The sequence below is a fragment of the Beauveria bassiana genome (assembly GCF_000280675.1).
Source record: "Beauveria bassiana ARSEF 2860 unplaced genomic scaffold BBA_S00003, whole genome shotgun sequence".
Classification (NCBI taxonomy): domain Eukaryota; kingdom Fungi; phylum Ascomycota; class Sordariomycetes; order Hypocreales; family Cordycipitaceae; genus Beauveria; species Beauveria bassiana.
In genome coordinates, this window is record NW_007930838.1 from 10,644 (window position 1) to 34,391 (window position 23,748).

General features: G+C 49.4%; 6 protein-coding genes across 6 annotated transcripts; 1 reads left to right on the forward strand and 5 right to left on the reverse strand.

Moving 5' to 3' along the window:
• Positions 1-1,111: 1,111 nt before the first annotated feature.
• Positions 1,112-2,378, reverse strand: BBA_01244 (MAP kinase 1; the record flags this gene model as incomplete). Its single annotated transcript, XM_008596341.1, has 4 exons — positions 1,112-1,488; positions 1,541-1,922; positions 2,006-2,201; positions 2,263-2,378. 4 exons carry the CDS (start codon positions 2,376-2,378, stop codon positions 1,112-1,114), a joined length of 1,071 nt encoding a protein of 356 aa, XP_008594563.1.
• Positions 2,379-5,159: 2,781 nt separating this feature from the next.
• On the reverse strand, positions 5,160-8,069 carry BBA_01245 (Sec23/Sec24 trunk domain-containing protein; the record flags this gene model as incomplete). The annotated part of the gene is made up of 3 exons (XM_008596342.1): positions 5,160-5,171; positions 5,237-7,450; positions 7,509-8,069. 3 exons carry the CDS (start codon positions 8,067-8,069, stop codon positions 5,160-5,162), a joined length of 2,787 nt encoding a protein of 928 aa, XP_008594564.1.
• A 1,347-nt stretch (positions 8,070-9,416) lies between these two features.
• On the forward strand, positions 9,417-9,815 carry BBA_01246 (uncharacterized protein; the record flags this gene model as incomplete). The annotated part of the gene is made up of 2 exons (XM_008596343.1): positions 9,417-9,676; positions 9,797-9,815. 2 exons carry the CDS (start codon positions 9,417-9,419, stop codon positions 9,813-9,815), a joined length of 279 nt encoding a protein of 92 aa, XP_008594565.1.
• Positions 9,816-10,432: 617 nt separating this feature from the next.
• On the reverse strand, positions 10,433-12,335 carry BBA_01247 (negative acting factor; the record flags this gene model as incomplete). The annotated part of the gene is made up of 2 exons (XM_008596344.1): positions 10,433-11,446; positions 11,520-12,335. The coding sequence occupies 2 exons, from the start codon at positions 12,333-12,335 to the stop codon at positions 10,433-10,435; spliced, it is 1,830 nt and encodes a 609-aa protein (XP_008594566.1).
• A 4,815-nt stretch (positions 12,336-17,150) lies between these two features.
• Positions 17,151-21,430, reverse strand: BBA_01248 (nuclear import and export protein Msn5, putative; the record flags this gene model as incomplete). The annotated part of the gene is made up of 9 exons (XM_008596345.1): positions 17,151-17,962; positions 18,018-18,622; positions 18,684-18,826; positions 18,881-19,139; positions 19,190-19,293; positions 19,343-19,567; positions 19,627-19,701; positions 19,749-19,864; positions 19,912-21,430. 9 exons carry the CDS (start codon positions 21,428-21,430, stop codon positions 17,151-17,153), a joined length of 3,858 nt encoding a protein of 1,285 aa, XP_008594567.1.
• Positions 21,431-22,982: 1,552 nt separating this feature from the next.
• Positions 22,983-23,511, reverse strand: BBA_01249 (WD-40 repeat-containing protein; the record flags this gene model as incomplete). Its single annotated transcript, XM_008596346.1, has 3 exons — positions 22,983-23,041; positions 23,118-23,215; positions 23,273-23,511. The coding sequence occupies 3 exons, from the start codon at positions 23,509-23,511 to the stop codon at positions 22,983-22,985; spliced, it is 396 nt and encodes a 131-aa protein (XP_008594568.1).
• Positions 23,512-23,748: the final 237 nt, after the last annotated feature.

A 23,748-nucleotide genomic window follows, 5' to 3' on the forward strand; every position in this document is an offset into this window, starting at 1 on the left:
TATTATAAATTAAAATAGTTTTTTTATAACTTAATATAATATCTTTTTTAATAACTTCTAGAGTAAAAATAATTCTTACTTTTTTTAATATATTTTTTATAAATAATTACTAAGTAATATATATACTAAAATAAAATATAATAAAACTTAGTAAAATAGCTTACTTACTTATCTAGCTTATTTACTTATTAATTATATTATATATAGCTTTTAATATATATTTAAGAAGCTCTCTAAAAAGATTCTATCTAGTCTTTTATCTATATACTTATATAGTTAGATAGAAGCTTTATTAGAGGGTTATTTATATATATATATTTAAGAATATATATATATATATAAAGAAGGAAATAAAAGAAGAGTAGGGGAAAAAATAGTTAAAAAAAATTAATAGCTATTTTGCTAGCTAGATAATTAGTTATTAGGCTTCTTACTGCCTGTTATCTGTTCGGCTTCTTCTTGCCTGGCAGCGCTTCTTAAGGCCTAGCAACGCACCCTGCAATATCACACAGGGCATGTCTAGAGACCCCCCTCCCGCGTAGGTACCTTATACACTAAATCTTTCACACTTCTGTACTCGAGGCTCTTCCTCTCTAGTTCGCTTCTGGGCCTCTCATTTCTTCTTCTTACTCTTCCTTATTTCTCTCATTTCGCATATCGTCAGCCAGTCTTCTTGGAACACCTGTGGAGTACGTTGTCATTCCCCGGATTCAGGCTATGCAGGACAAGCGCGGGAATGGAACCAGATAAGGTGAAATGGGTAATTTGACTCATTATCAAAATTCGACAGAGCCCTCTCTACAAAGCGTAGCAAAGACCAAATGCTCAAACTATAGAATGGAGAAAAGTCCATTATGCCGTCTCTTCCCGCTCGCGTGTGGCATTCTGTATTTTCATCCAAATTGGCATATATCCGCTTTCTTGCTTCTTCGTCCTGATAACTGGTAGACAGATGTATTTGAGTGACATGCATCGATTCGCAATGGTGATATGAATTGCTTTTTTCCCTCGCGACCCAAGGTCCAGCCTGATGGGCCTGGCAGCCTCTCAGCCCCAAGTTTGCGCGGGTCTTTGCAGATAGCGAGCTGATGACCCCAATGATAGCAACCTTTTACCGCATGATCTCTTGGTAGATGAGCTGCTTCAGCTGCTCTTTGCTCAGGTTGTCCTTATGCTTGTCAAAGTCGAAGAATTCCTCGGGAATCGGAGGGGCGGTCGGCTCATCTTCGGGGTCGTGGTAAGGCTCCAAATACGGGTGCTTAAGAGCCTCCTCAACCGTGATTCGCTTCACGGGGTTAAAGGCGAGAAGCTTTTCCAGCAGGTCAAGGGCCAGATCAGACGTGTCGGCGAATAGCGTGCGGAAAAGGACCTTCTTCTTGAAGGGCAGCGAGCGGATATACTCACGAGCGCGGCGCGACTTGATCCCGTAGTAATCTTCCATGGTGGGGGTGCCAAGGACGTCGAGAATCAAGGTCAGCTGGTGGTGATCTGCACATAGGTCAGTTTTGAGCAGCAAGTCAAGTCTAAAGGAATCACAAACAATCCTTGCCGGGGAACAAGGGCTTCCCGCTCAGCATCTCGGCGAGGATGCAGCCCACAGACCAGACGTCGATGGCCTTGGTATACTCCTTAAAGGTCAACATAATTTCGGGTGCACGGTACCAGCGGGTAGCAACGTATTCGGTCATGAATCCAGAATTGTCTTCCTGCGAAGCGGCGGATCTGGCAAGACCGAAATCGCAGACCTTGAGATCGCAGTTGGCGTTGAGGAGCAGGTTGGAGGGCTTGAGATCTCTGTGCAGCACATTGGCCGAGTGCATAGCCTTGAGTGCCCGTAGGGTCTGGTAGATGAAGTATTGGCAGTGGTCATCGGAAAGTACCTGGGTACGAATGACTCGGTGCATGTCGGTCTCCATGAGCTCCTGCAGAGCGTTAGGGGCCGGTTCATTATTGGCTGCCTTTGCCGGCCGAGAGATGTTTAACGGCGGTGTTGGACTGAGCTCACCTGAATGAGATACACTTCGTTGAACGAATCAAAGCCTCTGGGCTTCTGAATGTCGAGAATGGAAATGATGTTTTCATGATTGAAGTATCGAAGAAGCTTCATTTCGCGGAGGGTTCGAAGGCAGAACATGGAATGATCGAAGGGTGTAATCTTCTTAATGGCTACTTTTTGGCCAGATGGCTTATGGATGGCGGAGCTGAAGGCAGAAACGGCCTGTGAGCGGTGGCAGCTTCGCAGGGGTCGAACACATTACTCACCAGACAACGCCGTAAGCCCCTTCACCAACGACGTCCTGAATATCGTACTGTTCGCTGACATTGAAAGATATTTTGCGCGACGCCGAGGCGTTATTGGGAGGGTTTGCGCGGGACATGATGGATGGCGGTGGGGTAGCGCAATCGGTCAAGATACCGGCCAAGATGTCGCTTTTGCCGAGTTATGATGACCAGACTAGAGTTTTCGTACAAACGATGAATCAGTATGAGGATTCAAAAGAGTTTCTCGGTGCAGAAAAGCAGCTTGTCAGTCGGCCAAGGATGCAAGCGCCAGGACGAGAATTCAGGGCCGTCGATGAGAACAAGCTGAGCTTTGTGGAGGGGTTTATTTGAATGATGAATGGGCCAAAAGTTCCCCGCTTGGGCCTCGTGTTGTGGAGGGACGGGAGCTTCTCGCTGCCCCAGGGTATTGCCCCGACACGAACAGACGTGCTCGACAATCTTGCTGGGTAGAACGCCCAGAAAATATGTACTGGTTGAATGGCGGTTGATCTCGAGGCTCGCGTGCCAATATGAGTTACTTCTGGTTGCTTCTGTTTTCTCTCCTTTTCTTTGCGCTTTCGTGCAAAAGAGCGACACAGCGTCTTTTGCCCCACCAGCTAGGATCAATCTGTGGCGTCGGGAGGGAACCGGTTAGTAACGGAGGTTACGCAGAAGCAACGAGCAAAAAAAATGATCAAAAAAGTCCTCGCGGATTGGTGTCCTTCAACGTTTGCCTTGTACGTCTTGTCTGCTTGAGCCGTTTGGTGCATTAGAAATTGGCTAGGGATGACAAGTGTGAGGAGCAAGGCCCAGGCACAACATAACGCAGCGCAACCTGAATCGCCGTGTGGATAAGACAACCCGCGCCAGGCACTAGTTAACTAGTTGAACAGGAGATAGAAACCCGGGACCTGACCCAAGACAGGGCCGTCCCGCTCTGCAGCGCTTTGCCGGGCCAGCTTGACACAGCAAAAGCCTCTTCGGCAGTAATAAGCCAACACTGTTTGGCTATGAAGAAGAAAATGATGATACTGGTGGCAATTTTGCTGAGCTCTGGCCTTCCACCTAGCCCGGTCTGTGTGGTGCGAGTCCCCCAACTTTGGGAACCTGTTCAGTGACAGGCCAAGCCCAAGCACAGAGGCTCCAGCGCCAGAGCATTTCGACGCTCGCAACGCGGGGTCCTTGTTTTAGAACTGCGCAACAGGTCGTAGAAGCAGACCGCTCACTTCAATGCTTGCGTGCATTAGAGGGACAAGTCAGGCACGGCAAGGCACCAGACATCGTGCATACTCGAGCATGACAATAATGAGCCGCATAGCCGTAGACGAAGAGCAGAAAGAAGAAAGGCACTGAGGGCAGGAACCCAAACAAACCGTCTGCAGGAGGCACGATGCTGGACTAACAGCCACCTCTCGCAGTTCAAGTAGGAAAAGACAAAGCTGCTTAACTTACAGGTATTGTATCGATACCTGCTGATTTATGGCTCGTGTTAACGAGCCGCAGATTTTGGTAGGAAGAAACGGGAGCAGAGCGCGTACAATCGCCAAATACGGTTTTGCGAGAGTCAACTTTGCCAGAGCTTCCTACAGCTGCGAGACGAATATCCAACAGCGGCTCCAAGAAAATTTACCCCGTAGGTCCACTTGTTGGTCCAGTGCCTGCTTGCGCCGGCGGTTACCTCCTGCATCCAGCATTGGCCCTTTTAAGTTTGTGCCTCAACTGCGACACGCGCCAGGAGCAGTCAGCTTCGCCCCTCGCGAAGCGTTGTACCAAAAGTCTCCCAAAGCTAGCGGCATTGACAGATCGGCGAGGACCAGGCCCGCTTGGCTGGCCAGATACATAAAACGAATTTGGACAAGAAATGCCAGTACCAGATCCCCTTCGTCCAAAGTTGCTTCTTTGAGACACAAGCGCAGATTCGTCGACGCACTCCCGGGGCTTTTAACACGCCCGTCCATGTGACGCTGCCGGAGAAGTGAAAACCTTAGCAACCTAAGTACTGAGCCCTCACTGAACCAGAGAACAATCTATCGACAACAGGCTATCTGGCAAACAAAAGACGCAGTGACTGATGTCTCTAGTATCGCCATTGACCCTACCTCCTCTCCATACCCTTACAAGATTACGTATAATTAGCAATCTATCCATCACTCGTTTTCTGTGTCGCCCTAAAGGCATGCCCACATCGCGTGTTACAGAGGCGTAGCTCCACACACGTTTCACCACCGCCAACTCTGGGCCTTGGATGAAGACGCCTCCGAAACCAATATTGCACTGCACCTTCCCCTGGTCATTTGCCCGCCTCATCTAGTAGCATCATACAGTTAGACATAAAAATATTCTATGAATCATAGACGAATCTCATCAATTGGCACACTTGCAAATAAGATCACTCCTGGGCCATTCACAATCCGATTCCCATCTTGCCAGAGCCCCACTTGCTGGCGGCGTCAATTGTAGCCCGGCGCGTAGTCGAAGCCTTCATTGGTCACTATGCTGTGCCCCTGCTTAGTCCCTCCTCCTTCGCAGCCAGGCAGCCTGCCGATGGAATGAGTACTCTCCCTTCAATGCGCTGAGAGAGGCAAATGACATCATTGCGATTGATCTGCTGGCTGGCTTTGAAGACTTCATCTAAATGTAGCGAGCCACCTGCCATCAATTATGACCAACAATAGCTACCTGTTCACCATTTTGGAGATCTTGCAGGTTAACACAAAAGCGTCGAATTGATCTAGAATATATTCTTTCTTTTCAACGTCATCCTCCTCAGCCAAAATATATCATGCGCCTCTTGCTTAACCCCCTTCATTGATCATGCCGTCTTGAATCTACAACTGCACCTCTTGACCGCAAAACTTTTGATTGACCGACATCGCTACACATACTAGCCAATAGAATTACTGCACAACCTGGGAAGTGAAAATCGTTAGTCCAAGCCTCCTAAAAATGCCACGTCTCACAGGTGGCAACATACCTTCTCTCGCAAAATGCCCAGCCACTGGGCGGCGCTGACGCTCTGGTCCGCACGATCCTCTACCAACAGTGTTTGAGCCCACAACTTCAAACTAGGCTCGCCGTCCTCGCGCACAATATACAGATGAGGCACCGTAATGCTGCCAACACCGAGGGAGCGATGGTCTCTGCTCTTTTGAACCACGGCACGTACTCTCTCGTTGAAATCTCCTTCTAGCTCGGGTACGCGGCCCTTACCGACATGGATATTCGTGCGGTCGTCGACGCCAAAGACATCGGCGATAAGCTGGGGAACGGCGTCGCGGCCAACCCAGAGGAACTGCGTCTGTCCATCATCAATCAGATACAGGCCGTGTGAGGCCAGCCTCTCAGAGGTGAGGTTCAGAGGCAGCGGCAGCACAATCTGTCCAGTTTCGCCATCACTGATGCCGGCCGTATCAGGCATATCGTGCAGCGAGTACAAGCGGGGGTAAATGTAGCGCATCAGTAGAGGCACGGGCAGGGTGGAGAGCAGACAGAGGGCCGCAGATCGGATATCAGTGGGGATCTGCGCCGATTTGCGAAGACCGACATTCTTCATCAGACCGAGGAACAGTATGGGCAGGCCACGCAGATTGGCAGGGAACTGCAAACCACCGCCCATGCTGCCACCAGCTAGCTCTTTTCTGAAAGTCTGAAGGAGCTCTGTAACCTTGGCTTGCAGCGCGTCGCGGGCCGCGTCCAGGCCGCTGCTGAGAACTCTCTCAACCGCCTTGTGGGTAAAGTAAGTTGTGATAGCGCACTGGTCAGCCGAGGCATAAACATCCGATAGGTTAGTGGTCGTGGGCAGAGCGACGGTCAAGACGCGGATGCGACGCTCGCCGTTGCAAGTTGTGTGGAGAATGGCAGCCTGGAAGCAAACCACGTTCTTGGTCAGGTTCTCGTCAATCGCAACTTCGACAACATAGCACTGATCGCGGGGAAAAGCGGGGAAAGAGCAGAGGTCGGAGCTGCGATTAAAAAAGTTGCCATAGAATGTGTTCATGCGAAGGCCAGTGGTGGCACGCACACGAAGAACAGCCTCGAGACCAATCTCGGAAGAAAGATGATCGCTGAACTCGGAAGCAAACTTGAGCGCATCCTCGGGTCGAGAAGCGTGCCAGCCAGGATAGAACCAGGTCTGACCACCAGTGTACCTGGGGAGGTTGCTGAGCGAGGCAACGTCTTGGTATTGGGACGAAAATAAGAACATGTCGACAGAGACCTGATTCTTGGAGCACTCCACAGCAAAGCTCTTGTAGAAGCTGTTGCCAGTTTGTAGCAGCGCGCCCTCCTTGGATGTGCCGAGGACCTTCTTGTCTTCGCGCATCTCGAGCTTGCCAGCGCCAACATTGGGCAGAGAAGCAGTCAGAACAATGATTTTTCCACCGAGAGAAGAGATGAGCTTATGACCGGCGCGCAGGGCAGGTCCCATGCATGAATTGTTGCTCTGATTGTTCTGAAACATTTCGGGCAGCTTCTGCAGGAACCTCTCGACACTCTGGCGAGACTCGGACAGAGGCACGAGTAAATCGTGGGGGACAGGAAGAAAAGGCTCCTCCAAATCGCTGACAACAAGCATACTAACCTCCGCATTCTCGTCCTCGTCCTTGGGAATGGAGAAGTAGTGCAGGCTTGCGTCGACAGCCATAAAACCAATGCGAGTGCGTCTGTCGGCATTGGGAATGCGGTTGAGGCTGTCAAGAATCGTGCGGGCACTGGTGGCGAGCAGGCCGCTGGAGATGGCGGCGTAGCTGACGTCAAAGAGGAACAGGTAGACTAGAGGCTGGGGAGGCCTGACCATGTACTCTTGGGGCGCAACAAATTCGACAACGGCGTGGTTCAGCTCAGGTCGCTGCCATCTGTCAACAGTCTTTTGAGTAGCAGAGTCCCAATCAAAAGCCTGCGGAACGTCATTGGTTAGATTGCACATGTTGCAGCGCCATCGGTGGCCGTGGTCCATGAATGTGACGTATGGGTTGATGTAAGTCCTGCAGCGTCGGCAGCGAGAAATGACCTGATCCTGAACAACAGGAACATTGTCTTCGTCGTCGTGGAGAGAGCCATACGGCTGGATAACGAGTGAGAGTGGTAGCTTGGACTTTTTCAACAGCGAATTGGTCGTGGGGACCGCATTGAGAGTCGAGCGAATGTATTTGGGAGGGCAATTAGCTGTCTCAGAACGAGTAACGCTAGACTGCAAGGCAACCATTATTAGAACTTGATGGCGCAAACATGAATATGTGAGAGCTTACATTGGGAGGGAGATTGATCGGCGGCGGTGCCAGATCAAGCTCGGCGACATTGAAAGGCTGGCTCAACAGGTCCGAGGGGTAGAGCTGGTTGAGGGCAGCTTGGCGAGCTTGAGGAGCCATTGGCATCGAAGGCGGTTGCTGGGCGCCCATGTTCATACCTGCGACGCCCTGTGTGATGCCGGCGACATCTTGCCCGCCGGTCTGAGCGGCCTGGTCGGGGGCAGGGTATCCGCCATAGCCTTGTTGAGGAGCACCCGGCTGGGGAGCGCCGTATGTCTGGCCGTACTGATACCCGCCAGCAGCCTGCTGCTGCTGCTGCTGCTGCTGCTGCTGCATGTCGACCTGGGGGTAGCCGCCGTACTGGGGAGCAGGTGGCGCGGCGCCCGGCATCTGGCCACCAGCATTGGCGCCAGTAGCGACATCAAAGGCGCCAGCGGCATAGCCACGCTTCTTCTTCTTGGGCGCGGCGCCGGCAACACCTGCGTCGACTGGAGCATCGGGCTGCTGATGTTGCGGCTGACCCTGGAATTGGCCGAAGCCGTCGCCTGCTGGGGCGGACATGATGGGACGGGCGCGGAAGGTCTAGGTGGTCCCTCTGAGGTCGTCGAGGGCGAGGAGGAAGAGGAGGCGGTGGTAAGCGGCCTCGCGATGGTCCTGCAATTAACCAAGTAGTGCGAAAAAGGGAGCGGGTTTCAAGAAAGAAGAAAAATAGGGACGAAAATGGCGGACGCTGCTGTGGAAAAAATGAGGTGGTGAGGTATCAACGCCGAATGCGAAGGCAGCGACGCAAGGTGGTTGAAGGGCTTCGGCGTTGGGAGTGGTGGCGGGACGTGCGTGGGAGCTCTCTTGAGTTGTCCTGCTGTGGTGTCCTTTTCCCAATCGAGCGGCTCATGTGGGGCTCAGGCAGCCTCCAAGTAGGCCGAGCTAGTAAATTCAAGGAACAGCAAAATGATGCTGTTAAACCTGAATTGCCGCGATGACAGAGCGCACTAATCCGAAGAACATTCTTTTTTTGCTAAATTTGAGGTAGAGACAGCAGTGCAGCGATGGATGTAGATTCAATCGTGCTCCGGCCACGGGATGTCATTGTAGCGACTTTATGGAGAAGCAGAGCAGCGTGGCTTCGGAGCCGGCTTTACTTTTCACCCCGCAAGCTGCAATGTGACGGGGACAAAGCTGCTGAACTACAAATGCTCTTCTCCCGAGGCTGAAGATCTCAGGGCGGATCACATTGACTAGAATAGACGCTATATATGACCCCCCCCCATTTCGCACCCTCTCTCGAATTGTTTTCTCTTCTCGCCTCGATCAATTTCACGAAAAAAAAAGCACAAGGGGGTCAGGCCCTTACATTACTCCGGCGAATAATAGGTAACTTCTGCACTCGAGGTACAACGTACGTCTCACACCTGAACCCTTCTCTCGCGCCCGTCGCATGTGCGCATTCCCCCACTCTCGGCGCGGCAAGCTAAATACGTAGGTAGTACCTAAATAGTTAGTCAGGTAATAGTCACTACTTACAGCGCCGAGCGTCTTCGACAATTCTCTTCTCCAACTTGTCGCTTTGCTATTCTTGCGCCAGTCTTCTTTTGCCCCTCTCCCTTTGATTTAATTTCTTCCTTGAATTTCGACTCCCGCGTTTTAGCCGCCGAATTACATATCAATATCTTCGCAAGATGGGCAAATTCTCCTTATTTCTGTAAGCCACAAAACGCTGCGCTTTAACCGGATCACCTCACCATCGAATCCAACCTGCCTTTTCGCTCTGCGCTTGCCATTTCGCGCTTCCCCCGCCGAAAAAACCCTTCGAGTCCGCCATGCGCAATCGCATCTCGACCCTACAAGACCCATACACCGCAGCCTTCTTCCGCAGACGCAAATAATGCCGAACGCCGAAATCACTGACAAATGTCTTTTGCGCTCTTTAGACAAATCCTCCCGTTGATCATCACCCTCTGTGTCGTCGGCGGCATCGGCTTCGTCCTCTACCACGTCTACCTCAGCGTCACCAAGATGGGCGAGACAGCCTCGCAAAAGATGGGGAAGAAGAACGTTGTCCTCACGAAGGACGGCATGCGCGTCGGTGTCAAGAACGTCAGAAACGAAAGATATGTCGACCAGACCCAGAGCTACGTCGTAAAAGCGTGGAACCTCGGCCAAGCACAAGAGTATGCAGCCCTCACCTTTGCCTTGGCTTCTTTTCCTTCTTTTTTTTCTTGCTCTGCCCCTGAAACAACTAGCCACCCTTATTACAAGCGACCGCCACTAATCTGACATTGTCAAATTAGCGATAAAAAGGCCAACTAACAATCGACGAAAACGAGTTGAAAACCCCGAATCGATACTACAAACGAACAATCCAGACGTCACTCGCTACAAGTTTCATGACAATACGCAACCAGTCTGCAAGGACGACGAAAACTTGAAATGATCGAAACAATCGTCCAAAATAAGCCAAGCTTGGGCGCCAAGAGGGTTGATTTACACCATAATACGCCCATCTACGAAAAATGCGCTTACTAGCCAGTTGAGATTCTTTCATGTTGGATCTATGACTACAAGAGTTGCGATACTTTACACCATCTTTTCATTCCATACACAATTGCAACGCCTACTCTACCATGATCTAATGTCTACGTACAGTGCACGTGTTCGTGACTATCTTCTGCAACGGCGCATTCGTTCACCAGCTGTGCATCAAAATCTGCTTGGAGAAAGGTGTACATTCAATCCGTTCAGCAGAGATGTCCTGCTATGATATCCAAAATCATTTCCTCACGCCGATACATGCAGGACGCTGACCAAGCGTTTTCGCCTGGAAAGTCAAAGTCGTTTATGTGCAGTTTCGTCCCCCGTCCTCTTCATGTCATGCATGCCGTTTTCCTTGCAACCCTTCTGAGATCAGCAAATAGCCCATGATAGCTTTAATGGGCACCGTCACCCGAGAACCTGTAATATGCCAGGGCTGCCTCCCTAGCCGCTCTTTGCTGCTGATCAAACGTTGCCATTCGTTCCCGCTTTTGTCCAAATGTGGACTCAAAAGCCAGTCCGGACGGAGGCACGATTCGGTTAGAGAGAATCTTCTCGAAATCGACCGCTGATGTGTCAACCGAGCCGCTCGCAGCCATAGCGTCTCGCTTGATGAGCATTGAAGGCACTCGAACTTTGATATGCGTCAACATCTTGGCGTACCCAACGCCGAGATCAGACGCAATATATTCGAGTCTACCGTTTGCCCATTCTCTTTGACCAACTGTTGAATAGTCTTGTGTGATGATGCAGCTGAGGGGCCAAGTGACGAAGTAACCAGAAAGGCCCTTGACTTCCGCCTCATCACCGCAGCAATAGCTGGTGAGATCCGAGCGCTCGAGGAGCTCCTGTCGTGTTTTGAACCAACCTAACTGGTAGGGGATAGCCGCACAAAGGTCGGTGATGATGGCCGCACAGGTGTTTGACCAGGTGGCATATTCGGGGGTGGTGCGGTAGTCTATTGGAGAATAAACCCAAGCCACAGCTCTCACAATCATGGATGCCAGAACAAGTCTTGAGCATCGCATTGTGACCCAAACTGTCGTAACCCAGAGGTCTTGGAAGGCGTCAACTCGGCCCGGAAACACTTCCGCCTTGGTGTAGTCGCCATCCGGCAGATCATTCACCCAAGTCACGGGCTTGCCGCGGTAGTTTTCGGGGATACCATCACACCACTGTAATAGCTCCTGATTCTTGGCTTGGCACTTGCGTATGATCTGCACCATTTTCTTGACGTTTTCGGGCGAGTGGTGCAGCGAAACCAAGAGTCTGTTGATCTCCGTCTTGATTTCACTGATTTGTAGCGTGATCCTCTGCAGATCACTGGCAAACGGGTCCTTGATTGCGTCTTTGATCCAGAAATCGACATTACGCGCGGCGGGTTGACCAGAACTGAAAGCGTGAATAATCTGATACGCTTGGGTTAGCAGCTCGTCTTGATAAGAGACCAGGTCATATTGTGTCACTGAGGGTACTACTTACTTGTTGAGTGCGAACTGTAACAAAAATGTCTCGCCCAACTTTGGTCTTAAGCTGCTCTCGACCGCGGTTTTGGACGAGTTGGATGGCGCCTTCAGTGTGTGTGCTCCATGCAAGCATGCCAAAATGCCGAGTAGTAATATTCTCAAATAAGCTGAGAAGAAGTACGGCCGCGACCGTCCCATCCTGCCTTGACTCGAAGGGGTCCTGAATGGCTTGCCCCGTGGTAGCTAGCGCGTTGACGTATTTATAGATTGCCTGCTTCTCCAGATGTTCCGTATTCTTCATTCGGTTACTAAAGTAAGCGAGCGCGCATGCTTCAAAAGCTAGTTTAAAGTGGGGAGAAGGGTTCTCGGCCGTGATGAGCGGGATAACAAACTCGAAATACCCCCGCTGAGTCCCTTGTGGTGGAATCAGGACATAATTTGAGACGAAGTGGTGGGCTGCTCGTTCGCCGATTGAATGAGTTGGCGCCAGCGTGGGGCTTGTCGAGGTTCTTGATCGGACTGAGCCGGATGGAGACCTCTGCTCTGGCGACTTTCTGGAAGATGGCCTCCCGGTCTTGAGGGCCAGGGCCTTGTTGTTTGCTTTGAGAGCCCTTCGTTCGGTAGCTTCTGTCTCGTTGCGGAATACCAAATCAAATTCGTCTTTATAACCAGGACATTCTCGTCGAGACTTTGCACACTGGTTACACTTAGGTTTTGTTTCGTCGCACTGGCCAGATCTATTAGAGTTGATAACGGAAACCGAGCCGCAAATTGGGCAGTCTGGCACACGGGCAAATGCAGACCGCCGCGCGGCGGAATTGTACGTCAACATACCTTGATACGCCTGGTTCTACACATCTGACACCCCCTCGATGGATGGCCAGAGTACACCATCGCTTTATATGCTGACAAAGAGTGAGTTCAAAGAGTGAGGTAAAAGAGTGAGGTATAAAAGAGTGAGGTAAAAGAGTGAGATGAGGAAGGATATCAGCCGGGAAAGCCAGTTTGTTTGTGAGGCAACAACCGTCGTCGTAGACAAGTGAAGAACAAATATTATTACGCGCCGAGTGTAATCGGACCCGGCAAAGCAGAGCACAAACCGTGTTCTGAGAGCTTTTCCTGATCAAGCGTAGGTAAAGCTGTCTTGAGCTGGTAAGTATCTGCGTGTTCTCGTTATGTGTAGATGAAGCAGAGAGTCAGATGTAGATGAAGGAAGGACAAGAGAGCTTGAGAGGGGGAAGATGCGAAAGAATAATGAGAGGGGGCAAGAGAATTTGTAGGAAGAATGATACAAAAAGTTTGCTGGATGTGGTTGCACGATGCAAACGAAGTCATGGCCGAGAGGAACGTCGTGCAACGTTAGAGGCGAGGTCGGCAGGGGTCGCGGCGATGTCGACCTACACAGCAGGAAGAACCGGCAGGCAAGCGATAGAAAGAGCGCGTGAACGAGTAAAGATAAAAGACGAGGGCCAGAAATTATATGTTGCTGTTCCGACAGAGTAGAAACTCCAGCAAGATGATCTATAACTTTTTCGAGACGAGGCCAAGCAAGTCGAGCAAGCGCGGGCAGCAGGGGCTCATTCATCAACGGGGAACATCGCTACCCAGCCAGCCAGCCACTGCCCATGAATATGCCGTCTCATCTTTTCTCTCTACTGACAGAGCTAGTATCGCCGATGAGGCAAACGAAAAAGTACACATCGGTAGTGCAAGCCCAAAAAAAGGATCAGAGGCCCTTGTCTTGAAAGCAAACTGGACCGACCTACTGAGTTTGCACGACACATTTGTTTCGCAGGTCGATGTAGTCCCGCCGCGGTGCCTAGGCCAAATACAGCGACGTACAATCACTCACACGACCTCGACTGTGCTATACATGGCAGGTGATCACTGAGTACGGAGTACAAGAGTCAACAAATAAGCACTCCAAAAGCTCATTCCACGTTCATCAACATTCGAGCCGCCCAGGAGCCGAAAGACTCAGCCAGTCACCGTCCGTCACTCAAGATGCCGACCCCTGCCAGCGGCAATCTGGACAGAAAAAGGACCGGTTGTCGCTGTGCGCCACGACTGGCGGTGCTCGCATATATGGGCTTGCATGAGGCTTCCTACCTTACTTTCGTCAAAGACAAGGTAGCACCTCTTCTATGGTGAGTATCACTGACATATCACATTTTTCACGGGTTCCCGGTCACAGGGCTGCGTCGTCGCGAGGCTCTGCGCTTGGCGTTTGCAACCCCCCCCCCAAAGCCTTTTTGGTTTACAGATGTGTGCTGCGAGCATCATAGCTTAGCACGTCCTTAGCAAAGCGATGGGTGCATGGCACGCCTACGGCGGGTAGGATCCAGCAGCTCAAGATTGACGCAGAAAAGCTCTTCCTCATCCATGCGCATTGCTTCAACGTGTCCTTGATGCAATATGATTGGCTGCCAGCTGCCTATCTTGTAAGACTGGGGTACGACGATTAAGGGACTGGTATGGTGGTGGGTGCCAAAGGTGCGTACGAAGATGCCTGTCAGGTAACTCTCCCCCTAAATAGTAAGAAGAAATTCCTGTCTGATGGAATACATACCGGTACCAGCCTGGCATGCAATACCATGAATACTTACGGAGTACCCATACCAACAGAACACCTATAGTTGCTCCCCGTATCTCCATGGCGGAGCAGCGAAAAGTGTGCCACTGTCCAAGCTTCCTGCCAGGGTGATGCTCATTCCGGCGTATGTTCGACGACATACCCTTCCAATGCGCACCACACTTTAGACCTACAATTTCCGATTCAGTCATCATCAATAGACAGAAATACTACAGACCAGCACCTGCGAGCCACCAGCTACTACTTTCTGTTGCTACGCTTGTCTTGCTGCTTGCCTGATCAATGATGATGCACAAGCACGCGCAAGGCTTGTATTAGTGAGGGTTGTCTGGCACCATCGTCGCTCATTTTCTTTTTCATTGGATGCCGTCTTTAACACCAGCCAGAATCACTACGACACCAGGTACATATGTATCAGCACCTGCATCTTGTTCACAATTACAGAGACACCAGATTCGCACTATTAATTGCATGCTCGCTATTTGCTGTGACTTTCTGTCCCGGCCAACTCAGCAACATGTCTACGGCAGCACCAGGGTTTTGCGCCCGCTAGCTGGCGATGGGCTTAATCACCACGAGGTACCCACGAACACTAACAACATAGTGGGGACTTATCGACCCTCAAAGTGGGCGTTGATTTGCCGTCAGGCATTTCGGATAATCGTAATTTCACGAGTGGCCTCCGTGGTTTGTATCAGGGAGTTCTGTGTAGATCAGGACACGGATCGTCGGTTTAAATCCCACCAGAGGCACCTCATTCTGATTTTCTAAAAGTTAGGCAGTAAAGACTAACCTATAAGGGACAAAGAGTAAGGCAACCACAGGTCTAGTTAGGTTAGGTATAAAAAGTCAAGGGGTATATACTAACTACTATATTACCTTAATACCTTATAATATAATTAAAGTTATAATTATATAAATATTAAAAAATATAACTATAAAGAGAATAATTATAAAATAATTATTAACTACTTTAAAAATATATAAATAATATAGATTTAAATATATTTAAACAAAATAATTAACTAATTAATAATATAAAATATAGTTTTTTATAATAAATAAGTATTCTATTATAAAAAGACTATTAATTACTAAGAAATATTAAGAAATATAATATAATAATAAATAATATATAAAAGAAGGTAGGTTTTTACCTAGATTAGGTCTATTGTTAAGCCACGGGGGGCATCCAGTACTAACGTCAGCAGGGACGTAAGTGACCGGTAACTTATCACTTCTGACAAGTTCTCTGCTCTAGACCGAGAATCAGTCAACAGATTCGCAATACTCTATAAGCACTATTTACTAGCAGATATGCAGTTAGAAGTAGTGTATAGATTAATAATTTTCTCTCTGCTAGCTAGACTTTTTAGGCTACTTATATGTTTCTATGCTTTACACGCGAGCGTTGTCGGTTATAACAACAGGTGTGCTAGTATAGACGTAACATCTATACCTAGATTAGGTCTACACCTAGTATAGTAAGGTACTAGTATAGCTTAGTTATAGTTTTTCTTATTATTATAAAGATAGATATACTAGATAAGCTATGAGCTTAACTAGGGTAATTTAATTAATTTCACGAGTGGCAGATCAACGTCGATCCATCCCTATTGGCACACGCGGCTGGTCCGTCAACCACCGACTACTGATATACACACGACACATTAACTATCATCCCACCACACTGCCCCCGGGGGGAAAAAAAACATCGCCGATCCACACCATCAACTACTACACATTTATTACTACTATAATAGCCTAAAGATAAAGGATAATAATTATAAAAGAAATTCTATAATATAATATAACTACTAAATAATCTATCTACCTAGTTTTTTTTATATATACTTATAATCTAATAAATATAAAATTAATATAAAAATAATAATTAATTTTAAAAATTTTTATCTATTATTTAAATTAATTTATAAAATTTAATAATATTTTATTAGAAATCTTTATAAGTTTATATTATACTATTATCTTAATAGTTTTTAAGATATATAAAATAAGTTTTTATAAATTATTTAAAAAATATTATAAATTCTTTTATTTTATTTTATTTTTATATATTTTTTTATTATTATAATTATTTTTAAATATATTAATAATTAATTTTAAAGTTTTAATTACTTTTATTAAGCTTACTTTAAATACTTAACTTAGTAATATTATTTTTTTTTAATTTATTTTATTATTAATAGTTAGTTTATAACTATTAGTAGTGATAGAGGTTGTGGTGTATCGGCGGTGTATTTTTTCCACCCCTTGACTGCACTGCCATGTCTGATTTCTCTTAGACACCGCCATAGCGGCACTGCTTCACCACAGATCTCGTGTTACTGATTGGCTTATGCCCCTCTTGTTGATCGTGAGCCCATGCCCTCAGCCAGAACACCACACTGCGCCTTCGAGGTTCTGCTACTATAATTCTCGCCATCACAAGCTCATGAAGTGTGGTAGTAAAGTTACAAAATAGTCTCCTCATAGAAAGCATTCACACATGATTCCCGAGGCACTTAACCCACACACTCCCGATAAGCTCAGAGACGAGGCATTGTTTCGGCCCCTATCCACACCTCTTGTCTCTGGGCTGCATCGCGCAATGATCGTCGGTCGATCTACCTGCCCTGTTCATCCTGTCCAATCGGTGGCGCAAAGCTGCCGGACAGATGTCTGCCGCCGCGGAAATCAGCCAAAAACCATGGCGCTTACATGATGAAACAGTTGAATAGTGATTGCATCAACACTTTCGCCCTCTCGACATCCCCACTTGATCCAAAACACTTTTATCTTGCTTGCTACCCGCGTAATGGCATTGTTGTTATACTACATAGAGACTACGCAACACAAGTTAGAATGCAACGCGTCTCTCGATTCACCGCCTCTCCTGAAGAGTAAGGAAAGAAAAGAACAGAAGCAGAGATGGCAGCAAAGCAGAATTAATTACAACACAGACTCGGGCCTATAGCTACTATAAAAGTATAGAAATGCCAAGCTGCTGTGGTGCAATATAACCCTTGCGCGCAGCCAAGCAGCGCTCTAGCTCTATCCATCAAACAGGTTGGATACGCCGTCCAAAGCGTCTGGCGTCGCCCGCCTGCCACCTGCCACCTGTTCCATCCGCGTCGCCCCGTTGGTCTGCTGCGCCGGGGACTCCGTCATGAAGCTCTGCGCCATCTTGCTGCGCCCACCTGTCTTCTTGACGCGCCCGCCTGCACCGTCGCTGACGCCTTGCAGGCCCGCGCTCTTGGCCAGCTTGCCCATCTCAGACACGCTGACGCCTTTGAGGTCGCGGAGCAGCTCCAGCACAATGGCGCGCTGCTGCCGGCTGTGCGACCCGGGCTTGGCCATGTAGGGCTTGAGCATCTCCAACTCGCCCGCCTCGACGTTGGGCAGCGACGTCAGCAGATTGTGCGGCGTCATCGTCGCCGGGCTGTAGTGCACGTATACGGTAGCAATGAGCAACGCGAGCTCCTTTTGCACCTCGACAAAGTACGGCTCGTGAAACGACGTCAAGCAGGCCCGGAGCACGTCGCTGGACAAGTATTCTCGAATCGCCGAGGCGATCTCCGTAGGGATGGAGGAAGAATCGGCCAGGCTCGCGGCGCTGTCGGATTGCGGCTTCTGCGCTGCATCACTTGCTTGGAACTCGGGTACCAGAGAGATCAATAGTCGGAGGACCATGCCGCAGCACCTGGTGTCCCTCATCCGTATTCCATGAGCGCAGAATACCAGCAGTGGCTCTACAATCTCTTGATGTAGCAAGCAAAATCGGCGCAGAGATGGGTATGGTCTCGTGACAAGCACTTGGTCAGGGTGGCGGGCCTTCAGTACGCGAGCCTGTAGTGTCAAGGGATCTAGTTTGGCCTGTTAGTCATTGATTGTCAACATCAGCGCAGCAAGCCAACTTACTTTGTTTGGTGGGGTCCAAGAAGTCGGCCATCATTACAACACCAGTATACGTGACTTGGCGTAGAATGCTTTCGGACTTCATTTCCTCCTTCAGTCCATCTTCGCCGTCAGCCGCCACAGTCTGCTGTGCGTCCATCTTCTCCCACTCGCCATTGACTTTAGCGTCCATCTGTCTAAAGCAAGCCGATAGCAACGGCGGCAGGAAGCGCTCCCGATAATCCACGGGGCAATCATCAACCAGATATCTGACCAAGTTCAGCAAGTTGCTCTGTTGATGAGTAGACAGCCATGTTGAGTCAGCAAAGAGAGCATTCGCCAAGGGCCCGGGTAGCCCTTCAAAGCCGTAAAATTCTAATTCCAGCCGGCTCATGCAGTATATGATTGCATAGGCTGTCTCTCTAACGAATCTGACGGATCCGCGGATTGTTGACGCCAAGCCCTCCATGGTGTTCTTTTTGTCTATCACTCTCGCGTAAAACTCGTCTTTACTGCCATCCGAAATTCCAGCCTGCCAGAACCTGTCACTTAGAACGCGCGAAACCATCGAGCGAGAATCATTGGGCAGCCCGGTCCAGTTTTCCGGGTTATGCGTGGCATGAGCAAAGCTGTCTAAACTCAGTTTTCTGGGAAGAGAGTGTGTGAGGTTTCGAGACTCAGTTTACGCACCTCAGCAATTGTAGAAGATCAGCTAAAAGACTGGAAAAGCCATCCTGCCATAACGCGTATGAAGCTTGGAAGGCGGGTGAAGACTTGTCTAGGCGCTCCACTGAGAAAGCAAGGAATGATTTGGTCGCTCGCAATGGCAGGACCTATCGCTTGATCAGCCATTAAGGGGGAAGTTAGGTCAAGCATGTCAGACGTACCTTGATGCGCTCTTCCATCTCGTTCTGGAGGGCCAGTCCCTCGGCATCGAGTTCACGAGACCCCCAATCTGGAACTTGATTGGCTTGTTTGCGCACCAGATAACTCTGCGCTTTGTCAAGAGCAAGCTGCTCACAAAAACCAGAATATGAGGCAACAGCAAAATTCATACTCTCAGTTTTCCATTGTGCCTTGACAGGCTCGATAAACTCACGCAGCTTTTGAACTTTCATTTGAAGTTCAATGTTGTTTGCTCGATGACTGGGCCATGTTAGAGCTGGCAGCATCGGAACCAAAAGTGGAATACATACATGATGAGGAACAAGAAGCTTCGGTAGGCGAGAGATCGTTTCTCGTCTAGCGTACCAGAAGAAAGCATCTCATTGACTCGAGTCTCGATTTGGTCAAAGACGCCCTAAAAATGGGTTAGCAGCATATTCGTCCTTCTCGTGTCTGCAACATACCAAAAGGTGATCTGGCATTTCAGAAGCAAGTCTTTGCAGTTCTACCATGCTTTCGCTTTGTAGATCTTTGATGGCGTCATTGAATGAACGATAATCAGGCTCGAGCGTGGGCCAAGTCATCAAGATATGCTCAAGAACTTTCAGCATAAAACCCGCATTTTTGTTCAGTGCAGTTGTGGAAAAGACGACTAGTAATTGCAGGGTGCGCTTTCTGATGATCGGATCCTGCTATTTGTTAGAAACGCGCCGACTCCTACTTTAGCTCTCCCCACACTGGGCCTCACCTCGAAGCTCATTCCCAGCAGTTTGTTGCACCATGCTTCCAGATTGGTCTCCAACTCGCTCATTTCGGAGGGTAGCTTTTTCGATTAGTAATTGAGTATACAGCTACTGAACTCGAACATACAGAGCTTTGCTGGCGATGTCTTCGCCACTTCATGTAACCCTTGAGTGTAGCCTCAATGACTGTGAAGTGGGAGTCAACCATGAGAGCGGGCATAGAGTGTTTGGTGTAACTTTGTTCTTCTATTATTAGCCTTGACCGCCACCCTTGAGGGGCGATAACTCACTATTGAAGGCGGGCTGCCCGTCGTATAGATGCTGGAGGATATGTTCAGTTCGGCCTAGGATATGAGACACAGCGTCGACAAGCTTCAGCTGCACAATGGCTTCAATGACCTGGGAGCCATATCTGCGATAGTTGCCCAGGAATGCATGCCGTTCGGGTAGCGTGTCGGTGTCTTCTTGAAGAAAGAGAAAAGTGGCGTCTTCGTTGTCATCTGGGAGGTTCTCGTAGCGAACCATTCTGGAACTGCAAACCTCCAGCAAAGGACCGATCAAAGGAGACAAAATCTCGCCATTGCCGAGATCTTTCCGGTTCAGAAGGCGTGTCCACGAGACGAGGACCGGGATGGAAACCATCAGACTAGAATTTTGAACTACTTGGAGTAGAAGTTGAAGAAAACTTTCCTTAGCAGCGGCACTTGGTAAGCGGCTGAACTTGCGGTCGAAGTAGTCACCCAGGCTAGACAGCATCTCCGACAGCTTTTTGAGAATCTGGTATTTGTCGTCATCAATGTCTGTGGGGTCGACAGCCGCCCATTGGTATAAGTTCTTGCATAGCTCAACGGAGGCTTGGTTATACATTGGTGCAACAAGATCAAGAAACTCCTCGTCGGTAAAGTTTGTTCGGCAGTAAAGTGCATGAAGAGCGTCGAGTGAAGCTTTCTGGATCTCGGGAACGGTAGAAGAGAGACCCTGGCACATATAATTGACGCACCCCGCCGCAGCAATAGCTTTAGGAATCGCCCATGGCATCAGCGAGAGCATCAGAGACAGGCCCTTGACTGTACATGATTTGACCTCTTCATTGTCTACCGGCGAAACCGCTAAGCAGCTTCCGAGAAGCACGGAGAGCCTGCTGAGCCAACCGTCATGACCACATCGCACGTCAGGGCCAGGGTGTCGGTTGGGGAACGCTTCCACAAGCACAGCGGTGGGAGTGAATACTTCGACACATGCCTTACTAAGGACACCCTCGCGCATTGCCACCACCGAGTCATCTCCGGCAAACACCTCGTCGGACAAGGTCTCGAGAACAAACATGACGAGTTCTTTGTGCACTGCGGAGTCGGGAACCTCCCAGAGCTGAACAAGCATGGCGTCCATGTCTAGCCATTCACCTCCCCAGCAGCGCTTCGCTACCTCGACCCAGAGCTGTGCAGTCTTGTTTCGAAGGTATGCGGGATCACTGCGAGAAACCGCCTGGGCCAGCTCCAAAACCCAGTTTCTCAGAGTCAAAGCCTGCTCCTCTGTATAGCCAGACCACTTGTAACGGATCGCATGCTCCAAGAGCGACAGCGCGTAGTGTCGCACAACAGGCGCTTGTGACTTGTCGCTGGCGAGGTTGTAGCCTTGTATCGGAGCTTCGTCATGGCTTTTAATGTCTTCGAGAAAGTTTTGCGCATCGCGTCGAGCATTATTGTTCGAGAACGGGCTATGGACAACATCGAGAGCTTCTCGAATCTTGGCCATGGGTTCTGCAGCCCCGCCACTGCCACCCAGCGCGGCGGCGCCGTTGGCAGCCATAGTTGTTCTGTCACGGGACGAGCGACCGACGTGAGATGTGGTGTAATCGTGTTCCTGAGCTCGTGCAGCTGTGTGGTTGGGGCAAGTTGGCGGAGCTCTGGTGTGCTACTTTTCGAAGCGGTGTGTTATCGCGGTGACATGGAGAACGAAGTGAGTGTGAGAAAACAAAGTGATGCGCAGACTCTTTTGTGACGTGAGTGGGCACCAGAGCGATCGAATGTGTGATGCAGGTGGTCGCCGGGAAATCCGTGGCGCTTGCAGGAAAGATGCACGGCGAGAGAAAGGCGTTGGCAAGATGAATGAAAGATGCCTCGCTTCCATGACAGGGCTGCAACTTTCAAGAGCTGACCGAGACTTGGGCTGGCAGACAGAAGGCGGAAGGCCCTGGTTCAATCTACATGGTGGAGAGCCCCGCTGCTGCGCGTCGCCCGTCAAGACAGCTTACAGCTGGGCGTAACACGATGCACACGTGCAGGCCGCGCGGTAATGCAGGTCCCGAATTTCTGAAAGCTGAAGTATTTCGAGATGGACCAGACCATACTTATGCTGTAGGTTGTCTGTTGTGTCCGTGTTGAGGAGTTATATCGTAAGTTGCCAGTTTGGGCATTTTAAAGCATCTGCAACGGCCACCACGACAGCCCATGCCGGCCAGCCCGTTCGAGGCACGGATAATAGGTACGGCACTGTCAGAGTAGTGGCATTATTATAACCAGTTGACCCCATGGTCTACTCTATCATCAGCGGAGGTTTCACGTCCGTTTGTTTGTTTGCAAATTGTGGTTTCTAGCCATCACCACTCATCGGCTACGCTGCGTCTATTCAAGAATGCACTTCCACGTGCAAAGAAGTCTATCATAAAAGCTGCTCGACACACAAGTCAATTCCTTCCCTTCCCTTGGTACAAAATCACTAGCATAATTCATGCTCTTGTGTTCTTCAAACCTGGCAACGACTCGTAGTGACCATGATCTACCGTCCTTCCTACTCAAGTCAACTACCCGAGCGCCTCCATGCATGCACGATGCAAGCAGCACTATACGAACTGCATTTTCTTCCGTCCTTTGACTAATTAGATCTAATCTCCAAACACCACCCTCGAGATTTTCCTCCAGAACTTGTTCAGCTCGTCGCGCACCACGGGACTCATGTAAGTCGTGAATGATGAATACCCGCAGGTGGTCATCATAGCTTCCTGTTACGACAGCCCTTCCGCCATCGTCGTCTTTCAAGTCCAAAGGTAATATGGCAGTAACGCCAGCATTGTGCTTCCCTTTGATCAGCATAGGACAATATTGCTCTTCTGGCAGGGCGGACGGGTCGCCCGCAGGCCAGCTGCAAGACGTGTATCGCAGGATTGAGTCATCTCCACCGCAATACACTGTTATATCAACAGGCTGGTGCTCTGAGGGTGGCGCCAAGGGCGAGAGTGCAATAGACCATGCCTCAAGAACGTTGGAGATATGTATGTCGGAATGTCGGAAAATTTTCCACTGCTCATCCAAATAAAGTAAGCGAGCATTGCCTGTGGAAGTTGTTACAGCCACAACATTTGCTAGTACTGGATGCCATTTGCATTGGAGGTAGAGAACATCCTCCCCAAGATCATCACACCTGCTTGTGGCTAGATGTTTCAATGGCGCAAACTTGTCAGTGGCGTCTAATCTGAAGATGGCGAGCGTCCCCGTACTTGAGATCGCGGCCAGGATGTCTTGACTCTGCTCAATTTCATTGTTGAACCGAATGTCGAGTAAAGCAGAAGGCTGCGAAATTGTCTGGATCAAGGATCTTTATTGATGTATTAATGAGGCGATCTTGAGCAGAACTGAAGTATACGCGACTTACAATTTCGGAGTCGATTCCTCGCCAATATCGAACACCAGCAAGCTGCCGTTGCGATTTTGCGACTTCTTTTCGACGCCGGGCTCAGTCTCGACCATCTCCGGAGCGCCGCCCTCCTCGCGTTGTAAATTGTAGGTCCCAATCACAAAATAGCTAGGATATTTGCGACAAAATTGTAGGCAGCTAGGAGGTAAATCCAGTGTACGGGAGTGTGTTGATTTCAATACAGGTGCGGCGTCCATGATTGGCTAAATGACCATGGACTCTTCGATGCGTATAAAATGCGCAAAAATGGAAGCGGCGGCTACTAAATAAGACAACGTGGTTCATTTGTGGGCCTCGCTCGCACTATGTACCTACGCGGGAGAGGGGTGTTTTCTGACATGCCCTCTGACAGATTTTCGTAGATGATATATTATTAAGGCATGTTACCATGGATTCGGGCTTCTCGGATCGGATGTCAGAAATTTTTTGATATG